Genomic DNA, 21,623 nt, shown 5'->3' on the forward strand with positions numbered 1-21,623 from the left:
ATTGTCTGTAATACCATACAATACATGATTTTCAGTAATACTGAGAACCGGTTCTAATCCAGCGGATTTTAATAATTTTGAAGCCATACTGGAAAATTAATTATTTGAAAATTCTTTAAAAGCGAAGATTTTTCCTGTTTTTTATTACGTAACAAAGTCATTATTTAAGCACTTTTTTTTATAAAATTTTGAACGTTTTCTAAAGTAATTAATATGTACAGACAGAATACATTTTAAAGTAGCTATGCTACTAAATTATAAATAAAATGATTTTTCAAATGTGGCCTTTGGAACCTCGGGGATTACAAAACTGGTTTGAATCTTATAATTTTTCGTTTAATATCAGTGGAAAGCTGTCTATAATATGATGCGATTGATAATTATAATAAAATTATGGTTTAATAATATGAAGAAGTTATTTTTCTTATTAACTAAATTGAAAAAGATATTTTAACGGAAATTGAACTAGTTAACTACTATTTAATAATGCAAATAATTATTTTGATGCAATCATTGAAATTGAAATTAAAAAGAGTGAGAAAAAGGATTTGTTTGTCCAAGAAAATAGCCTAAAACCACTACAGGACCAGTAGGTATACTCTGAAGAGTAGACGGTTCAGTGGTTACCGAGATCTTAAGCTTCAGACGGACGAACAGACATCAAGCTACTTTGTATTATAGATATTTTAAAATAAGAACCTATATAAAAGTAAATGGATCGCGCTTGTTTAACAAAAAAAACGAAAAACTTTCTCTTCGAAATTATTATAAAAAAAATAAAAGATGTACAAATTTAACAATAATTCATTTGAATTTTCTGGCGGATCTATTTTAATTTTAATTTAGACAGATTAATTTGTTTTGTAATATAAAATTCAGAGACACGCATAATGATTCTAGCCTTTTATTATATAAAAGGGATGGGATGTCGCAGTGTCTGTCTGTCTGACAGATTTGTATATACGTTTGTTCATATGTGTCTATTAAGATCTCGCAGACCGCTTTGTCTATTTCTTCATAATTTACAGAAAATCTTGTTTTTGGTACCGAAAGGTTACTGGCTTTTTGCAGTAATTGTGGATCAATCCTCCTAAGAGATATGCCCCAGAAAAAATATAACCCCACTTACATAAGATGGCAGAATATTTTTCTTATTAATTGTCCTCGGATAAATTAAATTGCAAACATTTTAAATAGTAGATTAATTAACCAAAGTTCAATACTTCAAAAATCTTCTAATGGATAGAAAAATCTTCAAAAACATTTTTTGATAATTTTTGTTTTAAAACTTTGGGAGATTTTTTGAAGTATTGAACTCAGAATTAATTAAGGCCATTGCATTAACTCATTATTATAAATGTACAAGGATAAAAGTCAAATTAAAATGAAAATTAGATAGACAAGTAACATACAATTATCGAAAAAAAAATTTTAGTTTTGGAGATTATAAAAACATGACAATTACATCCCTAAAATTTCAACAAATTAATACAAGTTATGTTAGCCCCTAAGGCCCTTGCAAACAAAACTTACATACATTCTAATCTCCAGAAGGGGTATTTTTGTGTATTATCATTGAGAATGTGAACAATTTATCGACCATCCCTTTAGATCCCTAGTTTTTTTATTCGTTAAAAAAAAATTCTTACCTGATTGTTTGTTGTATATAATATCGTTTGGCTGAAGATTCCCTAAAAAGCACAAAGCAAATAATAATAAAGTCAAAATATCGAATTAAGAAACTTTCCAGTAGTTTTACTTCTAAGTAATTCACAAGACACTACAGAATGCAAATCCATTTTGTACTAGTAGTTGTCCAATACCAATTTTTTTTGGCTAATTTCTAATCTTTAATAATGTAAAGTATGACGTCATTTTTACAGGCTCTAAATGCTGCTTTCTAAATGAAGTGAAATTTAAGACCTTTTCTGATAAATGAAATAACAAAAATAAGAAAAGTATCAAAAAAGGAAAAAAATGGTAAATAAAATAATTATATTTGATCCACTTTATATATTTGTTCTCTTATCTTATTATAAGAGATCAAATCACAGATATATGTAATAGAGAGGACCACAGGGAGTATAGGATTTCAACTTAAGCTTTTTATAGTGTCTATAAAAATAACATCATACTGGCCTACCATTAGTCAATTAAAATGTACACTGGCCTGCCATTTACTCTGTGTATTTGCCTATCATTGGTCATTTGTACTTTATGACGTCATTTGTGTATATACTCTTTAACAGTTTCATTCCAAGTTCAATCATCTTTAAGATAATACTTATAAAAAAGTAACAGGATGTTTGTCTGTTTGTTTGTACCGAGAAATCTTACAAATCACTCAACCAAAAAAGTTATCCTTTACAAAGAAGCTTTGTTTAAGTCCTTGGAAGGGAATTTTTTAATATCAATTTATTCCTGACTTTATATGGACTAATCTAATTTACTGATTTGTAGCCCTCAGACAAAATCTCACAGGGGAGGTGTGTATTTACTTCCGCATTTGTATCACATTATTAACATGAAGATGGGGATATTGGGCTGTTTATTATACTAGTCCCCAATGTTTTATAACAACTTTTGGGACTTTTATTAAATTTTGAATGGTTGGTTTATTAAGTTGAGTGTTCAAACGCTTCAACCCCTATTTGTAATCTACAAAAGGGGTAATTTTATGTATTATCGTTAGGAATGTACTTAGATTTATCGGCAATTGTATTATCCCTTTAGAGCCCTCAGAATTCCTATTATCATATAATAAGATCTATACATTAAAGCACAAATTATTACCCCATCCGATTTTGCTTCACCTTTATCAGATGAAAGGAGAAAGTCGCTCAAAATATCTGCATGTGACTTCATAAAAATATGGGATTATACGTCTCTTCTTCAAGGGTTTTCTCTCCCATTCTTCCTCTCCTCATCCCTCATTTTTATGACGTCAGAAATTTTATGGAGCGACTTTCTCCTTTCACCTCACAAGTAAACTTCTGCTTAATTTGCTGATTTTGTTTTGCGAATATGAAACAATAATGAGATATGATAATATGCAGAAGTGGGGGCACACTAACGTTATTTTATACTTTCGGCCAGGGAAAAAAAGTCCCCTAAAATTTAATCAACACGCTCTCGCATATGTTAGCTAATAAAACCTGTAGGTGTTTATTAGATCTTGATTAGGAAGTACAAACTGGAAATGTTGAAACTTCAACTAACAATTTATCGTCCATTGTCTTATCCCTTAAAACCCCTGACTCTAGGCCCATTATTTAATTGTGTCAGTAGTACATGATTTTAGAAACGAAGCTACTCTAATAGATAGCTCTTTTCATTAATGTCAAAATTGTCCTATTGATTTCAAACTTCAAGTCCTTAAGCACATTTAAAAAATACATTTTATATATTTGGTGCACCGTGTTAAATGTTGATCTTATTGAGGGGTCTGAAGGCATAAAAAAATGTGTAATAAATGGATATACACCCTTAATGATGATAAACAAAATTGCCGCTTCTGTTGATTACTAGTTAGAAAGCATCCAATCAAGATTTGATGAAAGTACCCATAGTTTTATAGGCAAGAAAACGAAACATTTTGTTATAAAACTGAGGGTACCATTGTCATTTACAGTCCACTATCCCCTCCCTCCCTGTAAGCTACTGCACTTGACCTTCTGACTCAAATATTTGACTGTATTAGTATTGGGTAAAACCTTTCAAAATTGTCCAAAAGAACTGCATTGTCAAATCTTGCTCTGACAAGCTTATAACACATTTTTCGTGAAGAAATATAGGTTATTTATACAATTGGATTCATTTAAGCAGCAACTCTTTCTATTGCATTTATTTTTTAAATTAATTTAAATAATTACAAAAAATACTGAATTTCTAAAAGTTGAAGTTAAAGTCTTGTTAAAACCTGGGGGTTTGTTTACCCAATTTCAGATTATAACAAGGATGACAACAAAAATTCCACACGTTTATCTTGAACAGTAGTTGAGATAATTATGAAAACTTGAAAGAAAAACTAGGAATCGATCTAGCATACCAATCATTATATAAATCTTAATGAAACTTATTAAAAATATGTTGGATGCAAATTTACTTTATCTCTGAAAATTTCAGTCGTCTGTCCTGAAAAGGAGCCGAGAAAATTACAAAAACAAAAAAATCTAGTAAACGATCTAGCACCCCTAAATTAACAAACAGATGGACAAAACAATGTATAGATTTGATGCGCATAAGTCACAGGAATCTTCACTTAAAATTTCAGCTTTCTATCTTTTATAGGAGCCGAGAAAATCACGTTTCCCCCACTTTGTCTCTAACAGACGGACGGACAGACGGACCGATATTTCGAATTATAGAGTAACTCCGCTACTAATAAAATAGTAAAACGTAAATATTTTTTCAATTTCAAGGCAAAACATATACAGAAGAGATTCGAGTATTTGTAGAGTAGCTTCGCTACTAAAAAAACTTTTTACCTCGGCCCGTCCGTGTGGACTATTGAAAATTGTTCATCCCTGCGGAAATCAATTTGAACATCATTAATAAACCAAACAACCTCTGAAAAGTCAATCCTTAAATTATATACTTTTTTTTGCAGAATTTTTAAGTCATTATTGTTTTTTTTTCCCAGTCCGTCTGTTCTGTAATTTAATCATTCTTTTTTTATTTCTAGCAATATACAAACGTTCCTTTCTAATAATTACTTGTCCTATTTACTTTACTCTACGTACCTATCTGTTTTTTTTATCATCTGTTTAATGATCAGTCTTTAGAGAGCTAGAAACGTATTTTTATGCTAATTCGTTAATATTTTTTTTCTCCTTACATAAATCTTAATGTTACAAAATACTAATACATGGATAAATTTGTCTTTAATATGTAACTGTCTATCTATCTATCTCTTCATCTATCTCTTCATCCATCTATCTCTTCATCTATCTCTTCATCTATCTCTTAATTTATCTATCTTTCTATCTATCTATTTATTTATCTATCTATCTATCTATCTATCTATCTATCTATCTATCTATCTATCTATCTATCTATCTATCTATCTATCTATCTATCTATCTATCTATCTATCTATCTATCTATCTATTTATCTAATTATCTATCTATCTATCTATCTATCTATCTATCTATCTATCTATCTATCTATCTATCTATCTATCTATCTATCTATCTATCTATCTATCTATCTATCTATCTATCTATCTATCTATCTATCTATCTATCTATCTATCTATCTATCTATCTATCTATCTATCTATCTATCTATCTATCTATCTATCTATCTATCTATCTATCTATCTATCTATCTATCTATCTATCTATCTATCTATCTATCTATCTATCTATCTATCTATCTATCTATCTATCTATCTATCTATCTATCTATCTATCTATCTATCTATCTATCTATCTATCTATCTATCTATCTATCTATCTATCTATCTATCTATCTATCTATCTATCTATCTATCTATCTATCTATCTATCTATCTATCTATCTATCTATCTATCTATCTATCTATCTATCTATCTATCTATCTATCTATCTATCTATCTATCTATCTATAATGTAAGGTATATTCCTGGGGCTGGGTATCCATTGGAAGCTTCACAGGTAAACTCTAGAAATTAAAATAAAACATTCGTGCATGATATCTAGTGATTTATTGGCAATTTTCTAATTATTTTCAGTTATCATTGCGTTATTTATTATTATTAAAAGCGAAGCTTTTCTATAATTAGGGTCGGTCCGTCCGTACGTCCGTCCGTCCGTCCGTACGTTCGTACGTTCGTCCGTAACGGATAGCTTTTTTCATTAATTTAGGCATGTTAGAATTGTCCTATCGATTTCAAATTTTGCATGGTGATTCCTATAGTAGTTAGGTACGATCTAGAAAGCGTAGCAACTCTATAATCATTACCAAAATGTCCGTACGTCCATTTTAAACATGTTGATTTCTTTACTCTTTTAACAACAAATTTTTATGTGAACTAATCATCTGATTGATCTGATTTTTGGTATATTGATTCCTGGGACAACAAAGTATAATGTAATAAGCGAAGCAACTCTATAATTAAGTCCTAAAAATGTAAGTATGTCCATAAACATTATCCTGAATCAAGCAGTTTTTTTTACAAAGAAGTTGTATATATGAACACATACTTTTTATGCCTGTGAGAGGATATTTTTAATTTCAAAGTTTTGATTAATCCGAGGTTAACAAAATAGATTTTTTTCAATAATTACTTAACAGAATTTTAAAAGTAAGGTGTCAAATTAAAAATTACTTCAAAAATAAGAGGTCTACAAAAAAACCGATTGCATATCTGAATTCTATGAAAAATTTTACATCTACTACTTACTAAAAGAGCCGGCTAGCTATCTTAAATAAAAAGTGAAAAAGTTGATACACCTTCTTTACTTACAATTTTGCTTTGACCATTATGAATTTATATTATGATTATTCAGTTCTGACACTATTCAAGTGTTTATGTCCGTTTGTCCTACCGTTTCAGTGCTTCGCTTTTATGGATGTTGTCATCCTTGTTTTTTTATACTTCCAGTAGCGCAACTATTTTAGAATAAATATGTCTCTATAACGTTAATCAGTCTGTAAGTCCATATGTCACATATTAGTACTTATTTGTACAAGATTTCCTATTTTTTATGTTCTTTTATTTATTTACAGTTTATCTTAATTCTTTTTAAGACATACTTTTACCAACTTCTTCTTTATCTTTGACAATAAGAGTTCATTGTTTTATTTTCATACACGTTATCGTTAACTTGTAGTGCTGCGCTAATTATGGGTATAATTGTCCTTATTAGTAACCTATTCTATAATTAACTTTGTCTGTCCGTCCATCAGTAAGTCAATCCATCCGTAACGCTATGGCTTTAATGTGATTTACTTGGCTGGTTTAATTTCAGATAGACAGCTGAAGTTTTGATGAAGATTCCATAGACTATTGAGCATCCAGTATATAATTCACTTGGTTCGTTAGTTTATCGGTCAAGCTTTTCTTATTTTTCACTATATCTCTCATCATTTTTTAAATTTTTTTATGACAGCTGAACCTCTTCTCTATACATTACTTTGTCTGCTTGTCCATTTATTATTCGCTACCAATGGGCATAATTGTTCTTCGATTCAATACTGGTAAGATATAGATAAAAAGAAAAGTAATGCTAAATAAAATTAAAACTTTGATGTAATAAAGATAAAACATTTAATTTAATTATGTCTGGTTACTTTAGTATTTATATATATGATAGAATCAGTCTTTTAGCTCTTTGCCTCCCCGAGGCTTTCCCTCTAAATGCCACTCGTGCACTGGACCCCTCCATTCTTATCCAAAAAATAAAATAAAATGAGGGAAGGGGTTCTAAGCCTAACCCTTGCGGGGCCTTAACTCTGCGTGGCTTACACCTATGATGCCCCAACCCTGCGGGGCTACCCAGTGCCCAATATAACCTAACCTAACCTAACCTAAAGTAATAAACAAACACAAAAATTAACCTCCTCCATATTACTTCCAAAATACGAGAGGGGATGGTAATTAAGGGACTTTAGTGGAAACGATGACTTTCCTTTTAGAAACAAAGTATTTCCACAATAAAGGCGTGTCCGTCCTTACTCACAACGGACGTCACCGAAACTGTCCCAATTTTGTATAACTTTTGCGGAACAAGTTCCAATTACGTCATATTTTTCTTTCCCGAAAAAGGGAGGGGGGGAAGAAAATCTCTTCAAAAGAGATGGGGAAAACCCCCTTTTCTCCCATCTCTTTTTTCTTCCCCCCTTCCCTTTTTTTTCTTTCCCCCTTCTCTTTTTCGGGAAAGAAAAATATGACGTAATTGGAACTTGTTCCGCAAAAGTTATACAAAATTGGGACAGTTTCGGTGACGTCTCACAACGCTTTATAGATTAATCCATAAGAAAATTTGACGATTTTATCCAATAAAGCAAAGTTCTCACTAAGTAAACACTAAACATAAATATATAAATTAAATAATGGTATAATAATAAAATTGTGTTACTGTATGGTTATGTTGAAACAGTTGTTTAAATGTTTTAAACTTTACAAAGTTAAACAGTAACCCATGTTAGTAATAAGATCCCTTTTAGGTTGATGTTAGTATCCTATTATATAAAGTAAAAAGGTTTTTTTAAGCTTATGGTCTTAATAATTACTGAACTAAATGGGTTCTCTTTTTTAAGTAACTTTCACACAAATCCTGTGTTAGATGCTAGGGGCACAACCGCTAGCATAATGTAAAATAGTAAGTTTTTTGTCTCCAAATAAGCTTTACATAGCTACTGTGATGATAGTTTTAGGTCATATTATCAGATTTAAGTCTTGGGCTCATACGGACAGTTTTAAGCTAATTTAAAAGATTTAAAGAGAGGATAGAGAGAGAGAGAAAGAGAAAGAGAAAGAGGGAGAGAAAGCCAAAAATGAAAGCATGGGAAAGAAAGCAAAAGAAAGAAATTTGATGAAAATCAGTATGAAAGCTATTAGAGTAGGTTCACTGCTAAAAAGTGGTTCAAACTAGGTGTTGAGGAATATCAAAGTTTGTAAAAGGCTTAAATTTACTTTGCATGGCTTAAAAGTTTATCATGTAAAATCTTTTTAAATCCAACAGTTTCAAAGCTTGGCTCTTATAACACAGCTCAGTCAGGGATAAGAAATAAGAAATAAGGATTAAGAAAAAAACAGGACAGGAAAAGATTAAAATAGGCTATGCATAAATAAATCTATGATATAAAGTAGTAAGATTTTTTATGCTATAGCATAAGATTTCAACTACTAAACGAATTTAGGGAAACTTCACAAAGTGTCCAAGGCGGTTTTAGGCTATTTTATTTGAGTGTTGGGATGGTTTTAAGCTATTTTTCATAATCATTGGAATAAAGATTTGATTTTAAAAATAAAATAAGCCTTTATAATGGATATATGATATACGTGGATATATTGACAGGGAAAATTTGTCGTCAATTTTGCTTGCTAGACTGTACCTCATTTATTAGTCAATTCTTTCATCCAGTAGGATTGGAGGGAAGTAATTTTAGCCAGTTGCGAGCATCACTTTATCAGAGTGCATAAAAATCTGGCGAAACATCCAAGTAATAATGTATCGATTCCTTACATATTATTTTAATAAGGATGACATTAATGGCAGCTTTTCAAAAAAGCTGAGGAGAAAGCCGTTCCATATAAATGAACTTGCAGCTACGCCCCTAGCGTCAAGGGGCTTTGTATTTAAAGAGGCAGTGAGTTAATTAAAACCAACTCCAGACTTAAAATAGCCTTAAACCAGCACTTGACCTATATAAAGGTTACTTTAAGTAGAGAACCCAATCGGTTTTGTAGTTATTGAAATATTAGCTTCATACAAAACCCTTATTACTTTATGTATATGACAGGATAAACTATACTAGCCTAACATAGTCAATTTAAGATATCTTCGCTACTTAAATCATACTGAAACTGTCCATGACATAGAATTTCAGAATTATAAACTAGTGAGGTAGGGGACATTGGACATTGGACATTTTTTTGCTACTTATAGGCCCTCCCCTCAATTTTATTTATTTTAAAATTAGATTTTAAAAAGATTTATCTTGGGAGGGTGGTGGTACCCTCCACCAAAATTGTTATAAACCTTTCCAATACCTATGAGGAGCTATATTGTATAGGAGAACCATAACTGTTCAGCAGTTAGCGAGATCCTTCGGTACAGACGCACATACATCCTGATTCTTTATTATAGAGATTTAGCAACAATGTTTATTTTTGCCTATTTCATCTGTTTCGTAAAACTGTTGTTCTCCATTTTGAGATACTGATCCAGAGCTGCTCGTCTAAAAATATAGATAATAATATAATAATAGAATTTATATCATTTTATACATTGAAGCATTTGCATTGAAAAAAAAAGGGGGGGGGGGGGGGCTGAAGCTATATAGACAAACAATTCCCAATCACCCATCTTTTTCTTCAATGCATAAAAGTCTTCTATACAAGTGAAACTATTTGGTTCAAACTTTTCAAAATTATTATACATCAAACAATGATCAACATTGAACTTTATCATTTGTTCAAAGGGCTCCTTAACTGTACATGTTTTTTTGTAAGACTCTTTTGTCTTTTTAAAATTTCTACTCTCTTTTTCTTTTGGCATTTGTCTCTGTGTTCTTTTATGGTAGTTACACTTTTTCAAAACCCGTTTAAAGTAATCAAATGGTTTTATTCAAATTACAAAACGGATTAACCTCCTAAAAAAGAAAATTAAAACAACCTTTTTGAAACGTATTTTTAATGCTTATTTTGTAAATTTGGCTTATTTTCTTTTGATTAAAGGTAAGTTGGACATCTATTACGGCAAAAAGGTGAAAATAAAAGCTGGATTTAAGGTTGAGGCCCAAGGGGGAGTTCTATTGCCCTCCAGTCGGTTCCAAGGATTTACCCACAAAAAGTTTGGCAGTTATGTAAAACGTTAGGGCTTAAAACAGGTCATCCAAAACTACATTGTTCAACTTTCAATTTTCTACTGATATAGAATAGTTTCATTTAATTGTATGTCACTAGGGTTGGTAGCTATGTACGATATTCGTTGGTTGTTCGATTTAACAAAAGCCTTTGATTGTATACTGATATATTTTAACTTCTCATAATTGTTAAGTTAAAGGTTTCGTGATTATTCAAATATTTCTTAAAATACAACAAATTTAAATTAGTCTAAATTGTATAATGTATATATCATTGACATATAGTTTTAAAAGAAAGCATTTGATTTCGAGAACATTTGTTGGAAGTTCTTATTGTGCATCTTAGAAAACTGCGCCTATAGAACATATATTAGAGGATTTGCTACCCTACCAGCAGTAGTAAATTTTTAACGTCCTTAGCATTACGGGATACGTGTTAAAGTTAATTTTATTTATATAAATTAACAGCTTAGCAAATAGCCTAAAAACACTCCAACAATATTTTGTTTAAAAGAAAAAATACTTTTTCTACATTTGAATGATGGTACTAAGCCTATATCTATTTGAAATAAGATCTTGTATGTAAAGTTGAAAGTTTAAGAGATTTCTGTCTATCAAATTTATCAGGAATTTAGGTATAAACCGAGGTTCTTTAAATTTGTTGAAAATAATTTAGGATAAATTTAATAAATACATAAAATTCTATTTAAATTCAACTGTTTATAAAACCATACTAGATATGTAAATACATATATTGCAATGCTTTTACTAAAATCTATTTCTTGGCCATGCACCGAACCCTCTATTTCATTTTTAAATGGAATTGAATTTTAATTATTTAGCTCCTGGTGGTTACTCTAACCCTTTTGGGCCCTTCTTTACGGAGTACTATTCCTATAGGAGGCTCTACTAACCATTACTTAACCTAACCTAAATTAAGAATCAAAAATACTTTTTTTCACTATAAGAAATTCGCAAATATTTATATCCGCTAAATCCTGAAATTTATGTGACTAGTAGTTGAAAACTTCCTCCTACTTTACTTCTATATTCAAGTCTCAATTCAATAGTTAAACTGGAAGATTTTTTATATTTATTTTGAAGACTTTTAAAATTCTTTTATGGTAAAATATTAAGATATAGGATATACGTTTGGCTGTTCCATAACGCTATGAGAAATTATATTTCTAGTGAACAAATGTCTATGTTGAAAAAAAGGATAATTTGTACTACTAAAAAATCTTATAAAATGTTAACTTTTGTTGTCATTCTTGTTGAAACATCAAGAATCTTCTAAAATTATAAAATTTATGCTAAAACATAGACATTTGAGTAGACAATTTAGTTCCATATCTTGGTAGTTAAAATTCAATGTTATGTCTTAAATGGCCACTATACTTCCTTCAAAATTCTCATAATTTTGAATAAGAAATAATTTAATATAGTTCAAAGTTTCTTTGTAACTTGAATTTAGAATTTTCTAGCGGTTTCACCGCTAACATAGATTTAGATGTTGTTTTTGTAGATATGAAGCTGCCAGAAAAAGAACAGCCAGATTTTTTAATCTATTTTAATACAGGAAAAAAATAATGTTTTTTTTATATTTTCTAGCGGATGCGCCCCTAGTAGTCTCCATTTTCAATATAATAATTTTTTTTAAATGGGTGATTCCTCATAGAAGGGTGTAACTATTCACCAAAAAGCTGTATTGGTTCAGCAGCTAGATTCTTCGCAAAACACAAATACAATGACAGACATCCTGTTACTATTATAAAAGCACTATACCCATACAGAACGAATTTTTGTAATAGAAGAAAAATATATAAAGCAATACATGTTTCAACCTTTTAGGGAATAAACAAAATAAGAAAACCAAACACTTACAATTATTCAACTGCCTTCAAAGTTTCTTTAAGAATATTTTTAAGATTATGATGGAGACATTGAGTTTTGTAATTAGTTGCTTATAGAGATTCTATGCATGTAGCGAACAGACCTATAGTAAGGGTAGTTGCGCAACTACCTCTGGAAAATAAATATATAGTACAAATTACCTATTTTAAGAAATCATAATTTTTGCATAACCATTGTGTATTTGGGAAGGAATCCTTTTATATAAGGTAGTAAGCGTTTTTTGTCTGTACTGAAGGATATGGCTAACTGCTGAACTGATTTTGTTCTCCTTTACAATGAAGCTTCTTATAGGTCCTGGAAAGGTTTGAAACTGTTTTGGGGGAGGGTGTCTTCACCCCCCTCCCCCCAAAAAATATTTTTTTTTCTTTTTGAAACTCAAATTTTAAATGGGATGAGGTCGACTTTTCCTCCTCCTACCTTAAATAAAGTGCCCCTAGATGCTTCTAGGGGCGTATCCGCTAGTCTTTTTATATCGAAATTGACCTAAACTAATTATTTTTGATAATAATATCAGTTTTGTTAAAACTTTAGACCAATAAACTTGTAAATATAAATCTCCGTTGTTGTTGGGCTTAGAAGCAAAGCTTCTCTACAATTAAAACCATGGAACGCCCGTCCGTATATCACACAAGACTTACATGAGAAAATCTGATTGTTGGTTGTTTGACGAGTTCCAAAGCAAAGAATTCTTGTGCATCAACATACTTCGGACTCTGAGTACATGTTTTCATATCAAATTCAACAAATTAATACATTATTACTGGGATGTTGTACCAGATCTTCATGTACTCTCATAAAGTGATACTCGAAGCTGGCTGAAATAAAGATACATCCCATCTACGACCCATCCCCTCCCCTCCCACTAAATCAACGACCTGTCCAATAAATATTAAATATATAAAATATCAATACATGTAAAAGGTTTCGTGAATTTCCCTATTAATAAATTTATTCTTGATTGTTCTCTTTACATGACCTCTTTCGTAATCGAATCAAAGATTGTTGTCCTTCGCTACTTATGTATGTTGTAATCCTTGTTAAAATTATTTGTATTGATTTTTAGATATGAAAGACCTTATCTTCATTGGCTTGAAAGTCACAATTCCATAATCCCTAAAACAAGAAGGAAGTATATATTAAAGTAAGACTAAATTGATATTTTAATATTTTACACATTTTACAGTTCGCCAATAAAAGTTGATTGCAATAAGTTAGGAGTTTGCTTGGTTTAATCCCAGACATACCCGTGTTTAACCCAAACGAAATATACAATATTTGGCTATTTCAAGTTGAATTAGATTACTGAATCACGGAAACTTCACAACAATTTCTGCTTTATAGCTTTGATGCAAATCAAGTAAATTTATTTTTCCCAGAGAAAAATCAAAAAACTCTCCAAGCATAAATGACTGACAGACAGACAAAACAATGTATAGACTGGATGCAAATAGGTCATAGGATTCTTCACCAAAAGATTCATCTTTATATCTTTAATAGGAGCCGAGAATATCACGTTTCTCCATAGCTGTTCAGAAAGACGGATAGGCAGACAAGTAAGTTATAGAATAGCTTTACCAATAAAATTTACCTAAACATTTTTGTTTATAAATCTTGTACTAAGGTAGAAAGGTATTATTTTACGCTAAACGGGAATTACCTCTAAATTGAGGCTAGGATCCAATGTTCCAGAAATTGAGCATGTTCTTAGGTTCCCATTTTGCATGCGTCTGATTGAGAAATCCCCAAACCCAATTCCACATTGATCCACAGTTTTTCTGAAGAAAAAATAATTTTACAAAACAAGGATGCAAACTTTCATAAAAGCGAAGCTCTGAAACGGTAGTACAAACGAACATTAACATTTGAAGATTGTCAGAACTGAATAATCAGAATATAAACTTGTATGTCAAAATAAAATTGTAAATATACATTTGTAGCAAATCTGTTTAGATACAGGATATGTACTGTTTAAGCTCATTCTTACATTTTTAGAACTTGACAATTAAGATAATTAATTTTTCAGTTTTAATTTATCCATGATGCATACCTTTTAGTAATGATACAAGGATCGTCAGCCAGAGGTGACTTCCACATGCATAGAAACCACTCCTCTAAATATTAATTAAGTAAACATATATGAATAACACTAGTCTAAATTATTCTTACCCAACTATTAGGGGGGTGCAAAATAAGCTCCCTCTCTTCCATAAGTTTTTAAAGATTTTGGAACCATCAATTATTGCGGCATAAGGATCTATCCAAAATATATAGTTGAGTTCTCCAATAGGTCACAGAGGTTTTAGGCTATTCTTTAAAGATCTTAGTCTTTGGTTGGTTGTTGACTTCGAATACAGAGCAACTAGATGCTAAGGACACAGTTACTAGTTTAAAACTTAGACTATAAGTAGCGTAGCTTTGATACTAAAAAATAGAAAACTTACCAGTTGAAGAACAGTTAAAATTGAATTGTCTCCCAGGTTTGAGGATAATGCTAGGTGTTGTTCCAGAGCGTCCACTGATAGTTTAGTATTATCATATTAAATTAACTCTTAAAGTCAGAGTTTGGTTGCCGCATTTATCCGCGAGGATTACATAAGCCAACTAATAGTCTAATTGTTAGCAACGCAGTTAATTAAGCCTACATTAGAGTAAAACACTAGAGAGAGAAAGGGTTAAATAACTGTATCTCCCCATCGCATCAACCTTATAAACCTTTATATTGGGTCATTGCAAATAAACCAATGTCGCTTATATTATCACAGCCAAGTAGCAAAAATAGTTTAGAAGCAGCCGAATAAGGTCTTTGAAAAAGAAAGGGAGCTAGTTGTCTGTATATACATCTATACTATAGATCTGTTAAGCCTCCAAATTAGCCTCAGCCGCAGCCACCCTCACCAACTATCAACTTTTACCAGCCTCATTAAGCCTAAGCCAAACTTGGAGACTGCAACCCTGCCGCAGGCAGCACCCTGTGCTACGCGTCTTTTTAGAATCTTAGGCCGCAAAAAACTGCATTGATTCTAGAAAGTTTAAGGGTCTTGTTTGGCATAAATTACTTTCTCTCCTATTATTTTCATCTAAAGTATTACATTTTGTCTTAAAGCAAAGATCTCGTAATAATTAAATTAGTTTTTTTTATGAATCTTAATAATTCAATAACCAATGAGATCTTCATTTTGGGGAATTTTCATATAGGTTCTAGGATGGTTTTAGGCTACTTTATTCTTAGATTTCAGTCTCTAGTAACAATTTCTATGATAATATGCCTTGGATATCTGTCAATGATTTTAATATTTGAAGCTCTGGAATTCGCACCTAAACATAGAAAATATTTCAAATCAATGCAATGTAAGCAAAACCTTTTTTCTGTTCTTGTATTATTATTTGTGATTTGAAGATGTATTCTTTTATGCATCGTTTAATGCAAAAGTATCTAAAGCCTTTAGAGGGCTAACTTTTATAATGCTATATGACAATGTTTTGGTTTACTTCAAAAAAATTTATATTTGAAGCTGCACTCATTATGGAATCATTACCCTTGTTTCTATTCAAATGTTGTTATTTTGTTATTCTTTTGAAAGTTTAATAAGATGAAGTGACGAAATATGTATCGGTAGCAAACAACAGTCATTCAATATCAAATATTCATTTTCCCCACATCTAATTTTCCCTAGAAAAAATGGATGTTGACAAAAGTTCTGGATAAAACAAGGATGACAACATCCATAATAGCAAAGTCTCTATTAATAACAACGCATTTGAAGTTATTTGGAAGTATAGGTAAAAAAATCCGTATAATACATCTATCCAATAAGGGGGAGGTAAGTTGTGCTAAGATTCCGTAAAGGTGTGAGTTTTAAGGCTTAAAACAGTAGTAGAACGATAATATTCACTAAATATGTGTATTCCTTCTTGAAAAGAACTATAGACAAATTTTATTAACATAAATTTTATCGTTCTACTACTGTTTTAAGCATTAAAACTCACACACCTTTACGGAATTTTAGCACAAAGTACCTCCACCTTAATTAATTACAGAAATTAAATTTATCAAATAAATTTAAGAATTAATTTTAATATACCTATTGGTCATAGGAATCTAGATTTTAAAGATAATGTTGAAAATTATATTATATGAAACAAAAAAGGCAAAAAGCATCATGTTTGAAAACGACAAAAAGACTTTATGGTATTTTTATAGAGTTGCTACTATTTTTTAAGGGGGTGGGAGGTTTAGCGCTCTAAAAGTACTTAAAGGGAAAGCCAACATAATGTTTCATGAATAATTTTCTTACTCTCTAGCTAAAGATGAAAAACAAAATTTGAAATTATTTTTAAAGTTTTCTAAATTAGATTTGTTACCTGGAGCCTGCTTAATATTCTCCTCGGCTTCCCTGCAAAATACAGAATAATGAAAAGGAAAAAGGGATATGTAAGTTATAAACTCAATTTTGTCGAAGATTTTTTTGTGATTTGGAAGATTTTTTATTTAAAAAAAATATATTTATTGTATAGCAACAAATATTAAAAATGTTAAAAACAAGGGGCTAACAAAACTTGGCTAAATCAATCTTATAATTTTTAGTTTTTCTATTCGCGGAAAGCTGTCTAATATGATAAAAATAACTCTTATTCTTTAAACTTTTTTCAGACAGAATTTACATCTACTTATCTCTTTCTCTTTTGATAAAGATAGAAGTAAAAATTATGAATTCAAAGAGTGGTATAATATGAATCACTTAGCACAAAAGAAAAGTGTGGCTTTCAGTCAGCAAAAATACAAAAAAAAAAAATTTCAGTTGTAAATAACAAGTTTTCTACACTTAAGGCAAGTCCGTAAGTCTGTAAAAACAGTTGAAAATTTTAAAATTGTCAAATTGATTACTCTTTTATTTGAACTTCGTCATTTTATGTTTCCCTGTTTAAACTTAGAAGATTTTTGTGTTTATTTTTTTTTCAAGGGTTGATTTCTCTTGGGAGGATGTAGGTAACCACCCCAAAATAATTATAAACCTTTTATTGAACTATAAAAAAAAACATTGCTTTAATAAACATTGCTAAGATGACCCAACACCAAGCTAGAGAAAATTAATGGTGTTCTTAGCTTTAATGTTTCCACACCCCTAGTTCTCTGGGGAAAATATAGAAGACTTCTTTTAGTGCAAAAGTTTATTTATCATGGTTACTTAAATTAATTGGTCTTATTTTTCATTAAACTAAGCAATGCATTTCTATTTTGCATTAATTTTCTCTATCATTAGATATTATTTATCAATTTTGGTTAATAACCAGTCATTAACACGAGATGCGTCTGACATGACAACTGTTTTAAACAATTTTTACAGTCTATTAGTAAAAGATTTGAAGCTGAAAATCGACAGCAAGCGGACGGTATTTAATCAAAACACATTTTCCTGGAAAATCATTCGCGACTTAAAGAATCTACTTAATAATATCACCACCAACAAAAAACGGATAAACAAGGACATCTATATTTATTCCCTTCAAGAAAACAATACTAATAGGCTGTATTCTTTAGATTTTTTTTGCAATTTCGCTAAAACTAAAAGTAGACCTAATGATCATATTTTTATGATTATGGTCATGCATGGTTATGGAAGGGTTATAAGAGCCCCGCAGGGTTATAGCTAGAAGTTGATATAATAGGGTTGGATTTTGTGGTCCACTCGTTGTTTCGAGGAATCTTGCCCAGTTAGTCAGTTGTAAATCTCAATTTTCAAAGTTTAAACTGTTAAAATTTGAAACTTTCCTATAAAAACTTTGCCACTAAAGAAATGTGAGATGATTTTTAAAAGAAGGAATATAAAGTTAAAACCAAATTTTCTGAATAATTACACATTCACACAAATATACTTTTACCTTCCAATTTTATTTTTATAAAAAACTAGCGGATACACCCCTAGAGGCCTCTAGTGGTACGTAATGTTAAGATCAGCTGTTTACAAAAAAATATCTAAATGTATGATTGATGGCGCTATTAGTATTTTTTTATTTTTGGTGATTTCTCTCGGAGGGTGGTGTTACCCTCCCCCAAAATAATTATAAACTTGCCCTGGACCTATGAGAAGTTACACTGGAAATTAGATCCATATCAATTCAGCGGTTAGCGAGATCCTTCAGTACACACAGACAGACAGAGATCCTATTACTTTACTATAAGGATAGAGAAACAAGGATCCCAACGTCCATTAAAGTTCTTTAAACCAGACAGCCAAAAAAAACGAATATAAACAACGATTTAATAGGATATTCTAGGATACAAAAATATTTTCTAAAAAACCTAATAAAGTATAATTTTTAAAATGAACATACACGACTTTCTGATAATGCTTATATAGAGTTTCATTTATATTAAAAGCATGTGTTATTAAGCTTTCATTTATGGATGTTGTCAATCATGTTTAATAAAACTTACCTTTTAACATTTCTTGTAGAATTGAAAGCAAAATTATTATCACTATAAGTTGGAAGTCCATGAGATTCAAATAAAACTGCTAGAAAAAGTAAAATTATTTTCATTGTGATATTTGATACTTCACTATAATTCACTATGATTCAATTCAAATAATATTCTTCGTTTAAACTATCAACACATTCTTGTATACTAGGTATGTGTCATACTAAAGACAATATTGGTTTTAAAAAAATGTGTCTGATGAGTAAGAAATGTTTATATTGAATGTATTTAATATCAGTGTTACTCACTTTTTACGGCCTTATCTTTTATTTGATTTTATGGAGTTTTATAGGGTGCACTTTCATCACCCCATGATTTTACAACAAAAATTGTGTTAAAGCGAAGCTCTAATCGTTAACTTATTCAATGCATGTTAAAATTGGCCTATCGATTTTAAACTCGACATGATTATGCATGTAACAATAAGGTATAATTCAGCAAAGCATAGCAACTCCTTGGATGTTGTCATCCTTGAATTAAAACCAATAGACATTGAATAAGAGAGGAAGCCAGGGATCTAAAGGGATAAGACAATATCCGATAAATTGATGTACGTCCCTAATGTTGATTTACAAAATTACAACTCTTGTAGATTATAATTAGTGGTTGAAGAAACGTTTGGACACTCAGCTTAATGAACTACGTAATCTTAAACTTAATAAAGTCCCCAAAGTTGTTGAGCCAACAAATAACATTATAAAACTTTGGGGACTAGAGTAAGAAACAGCTCACTGTCCCTTCCCTCTCTGAGATGTAGCAGTTTTTGACATGAAATAAAATGCGGGTGTGATACAATTTTATTTATATGCGGAAAAGGATGCACATCTCCTAATAACTAGGAAAGATAAGATATTGTTTCATTCAACTGTTTTTTTAAAATCACAGCTACTCTTAATTTGATAAAAAGTTAATATATCTTTCATTTTAAGGAACGTACCTACTTTGTTAATTTTTCTGTTCGTTCTTCTGCCTGTCCGTTTGTATGTCCTTGTTCCTTTCTGCCCGTCTGTCTGTATGTTTGTCTATCCGTCTGTTTGTTTGTCCATCTGTTCTTCTTTCTATGTATTAATTTTGAACTTGCTAGCCTATTTTTACTACTCTTTTTTTGAATTTACCTCACCTAGTAGAATGTATGGATGTTGTCATCCTTGTTTTATCCTATTAATACTTGTTTGGTTTAAAGATAACAAGGATGACAACATCCATAAAAGCGAAGCACTGAAACGGTAGGACAAACGGACATTAATACTTGTATAGTTTTTGAACTGAAAAATCGGAACATAAATGTATAAATGTCGAATCAAAATTGTAGGTAAATCTGTTGATAAACTGCTTAAAAACAGGATAATGTTTATGGACATACTTACATTTTTGGACTTGATTATAGAGTTGCTTCGCTTATAATATTGTTCTTTGTTGTCCCAGGAATCAATATACCAAAAATCAGATCAAACGGATAATTAAAACACTTGATAATTTGTTGTTAAAAAAGTAGAAAAATCAACATGTTTAAAATGGACGTACGGACATTCTGGTAATGATAATAGAGTTGCTACGCTTTCTAAATCGTACCCAACTACTACACGAATCATCATGCAAAGTTTGAAATCGATAGGACAATTCTAACATGCCTAAATTAACGAATAAAAGCTATCTATCTCGGACGGACGGACGTACGGACGGACGGACGGACGGACCGACCCTAATTATAGAAAAGCTTCGCTTTTAAAAATAGGTTGTGTATTAAATACATATTGGTAGGAAAAATTAAAGTTTTTTTGACTTTACCTTTTTACGAGGATGACAACATCCACAAGTATCAAAGCATATAAAAATCATGGATGGATAAAATGAAATAGTGAGGTTTAAAGCAGAAGCTAGGTTGTCATAAAAAAGGTATAAAAGGGTGTAAAAAAATGACCGATCGCTCACAATTTGAACCACCATAAGTACTTCAAATCTTGAAGATAGACCCCATAATGTTTAGAGTTTTTTATGGGGCATGTAAAGACCTTTCGGGTATAGTCCTTTCCATGACATCGCTCCATATGGGGCGATGATTTTAATTGATCGCCTCTTATGACAAGGGGCGATGTATTGGCTCCTTGAAAGGGGCGATTTAATAGCCCCATATAACAAGAGGCGATGTTATGACTCCTTGAAAGGAGCGATTTGATAGCCCCTTGCCCTAAGAGGCGATTAAATGATCCTTTATCGCTCCTTTATCGCCCCTTCTAAAAAGGAGATGATATGTCCTCTTATCCCAAGGGGCTATTTAATTAAATATCGCCTCTTCATGGCCCCTTCACTATTATATATATCTTAGTCCCTTGATGGCCCCTACATCGCTCCTACATCGCCCCTTCATCGCTCCTCCATCGCTCCTTCTCCAAATTTATATTACATTGTACTTTGATGGCCCCTACATCGCCCCTCCATCGCTCCTACATCACCCCTTCATCGCTCCTTCTTCAAATTCATATTACATTGTACTTTGATGGCCCCTACATCGCCCCTCCATCGCTCCTACATCGCCCCTTCATCGCTCCTTCTTCAAATTTATATTACATTGTACTGTGATGGCCCCTACATCGCTCCTACATCGCTCCTTCATCGCTCCTACATCGCCCCTTCATCGCTCCTTCTCCAAATTTATATTACATTGCAACTTGATGGCCCCTACATCGCTCCTACATCGCTCCTCCATCGCCCCT

The 21,623-nt window shown here is 31.2% G+C and overlaps 1 protein-coding gene across 1 annotated transcript in view; it reads right to left on the reverse strand.

Annotated features, from left to right (window-relative positions):
* Positions 1 to 19,164, reverse strand: part of LOC145328221 (uncharacterized) — a 38,246-nt gene extending 19,082 nt beyond the window's left edge. Inside the window, exons 1-12 of the mRNA XM_080171823.1 lie at positions 18,868 to 19,164; positions 16,794 to 16,825; positions 15,698 to 15,746; positions 14,873 to 14,946; positions 14,479 to 14,542; positions 14,089 to 14,206; positions 13,506 to 13,544; positions 13,070 to 13,144; positions 9,827 to 9,890; positions 5,607 to 5,645; positions 4,488 to 4,569; positions 1,650 to 1,691 (exon numbers count right to left, since the gene is read on the reverse strand). Coding sequence (XP_080027949.1) covers positions 1,650 to 1,691; positions 4,488 to 4,569; positions 5,607 to 5,645; positions 9,827 to 9,890; positions 13,070 to 13,144; positions 13,506 to 13,544; positions 14,089 to 14,206; positions 14,479 to 14,542; positions 14,873 to 14,946; positions 15,698 to 15,746; positions 16,794 to 16,825; positions 18,868 to 18,971 — 782 coding nt within the window. The 5' untranslated portion in view covers positions 18,972 to 19,164. The remainder of the gene's footprint in view (positions 1 to 1,649; positions 1,692 to 4,487; positions 4,570 to 5,606; positions 5,646 to 9,826; positions 9,891 to 13,069; positions 13,145 to 13,505; positions 13,545 to 14,088; positions 14,207 to 14,478; positions 14,543 to 14,872; positions 14,947 to 15,697; positions 15,747 to 16,793; positions 16,826 to 18,867) is intronic.
* Between the last annotated feature and the right edge of the window lie 2,459 nt (positions 19,165 to 21,623).

The sequence above is a fragment of the Acartia tonsa genome, chromosome 9 (assembly GCF_053477335.1).
Source record: "Acartia tonsa isolate MP-2025a chromosome 9, ASM5347733v1, whole genome shotgun sequence".
NCBI classification, from domain to species: Eukaryota; Metazoa; Arthropoda; class Copepoda; order Calanoida; family Acartiidae; genus Acartia; species Acartia tonsa.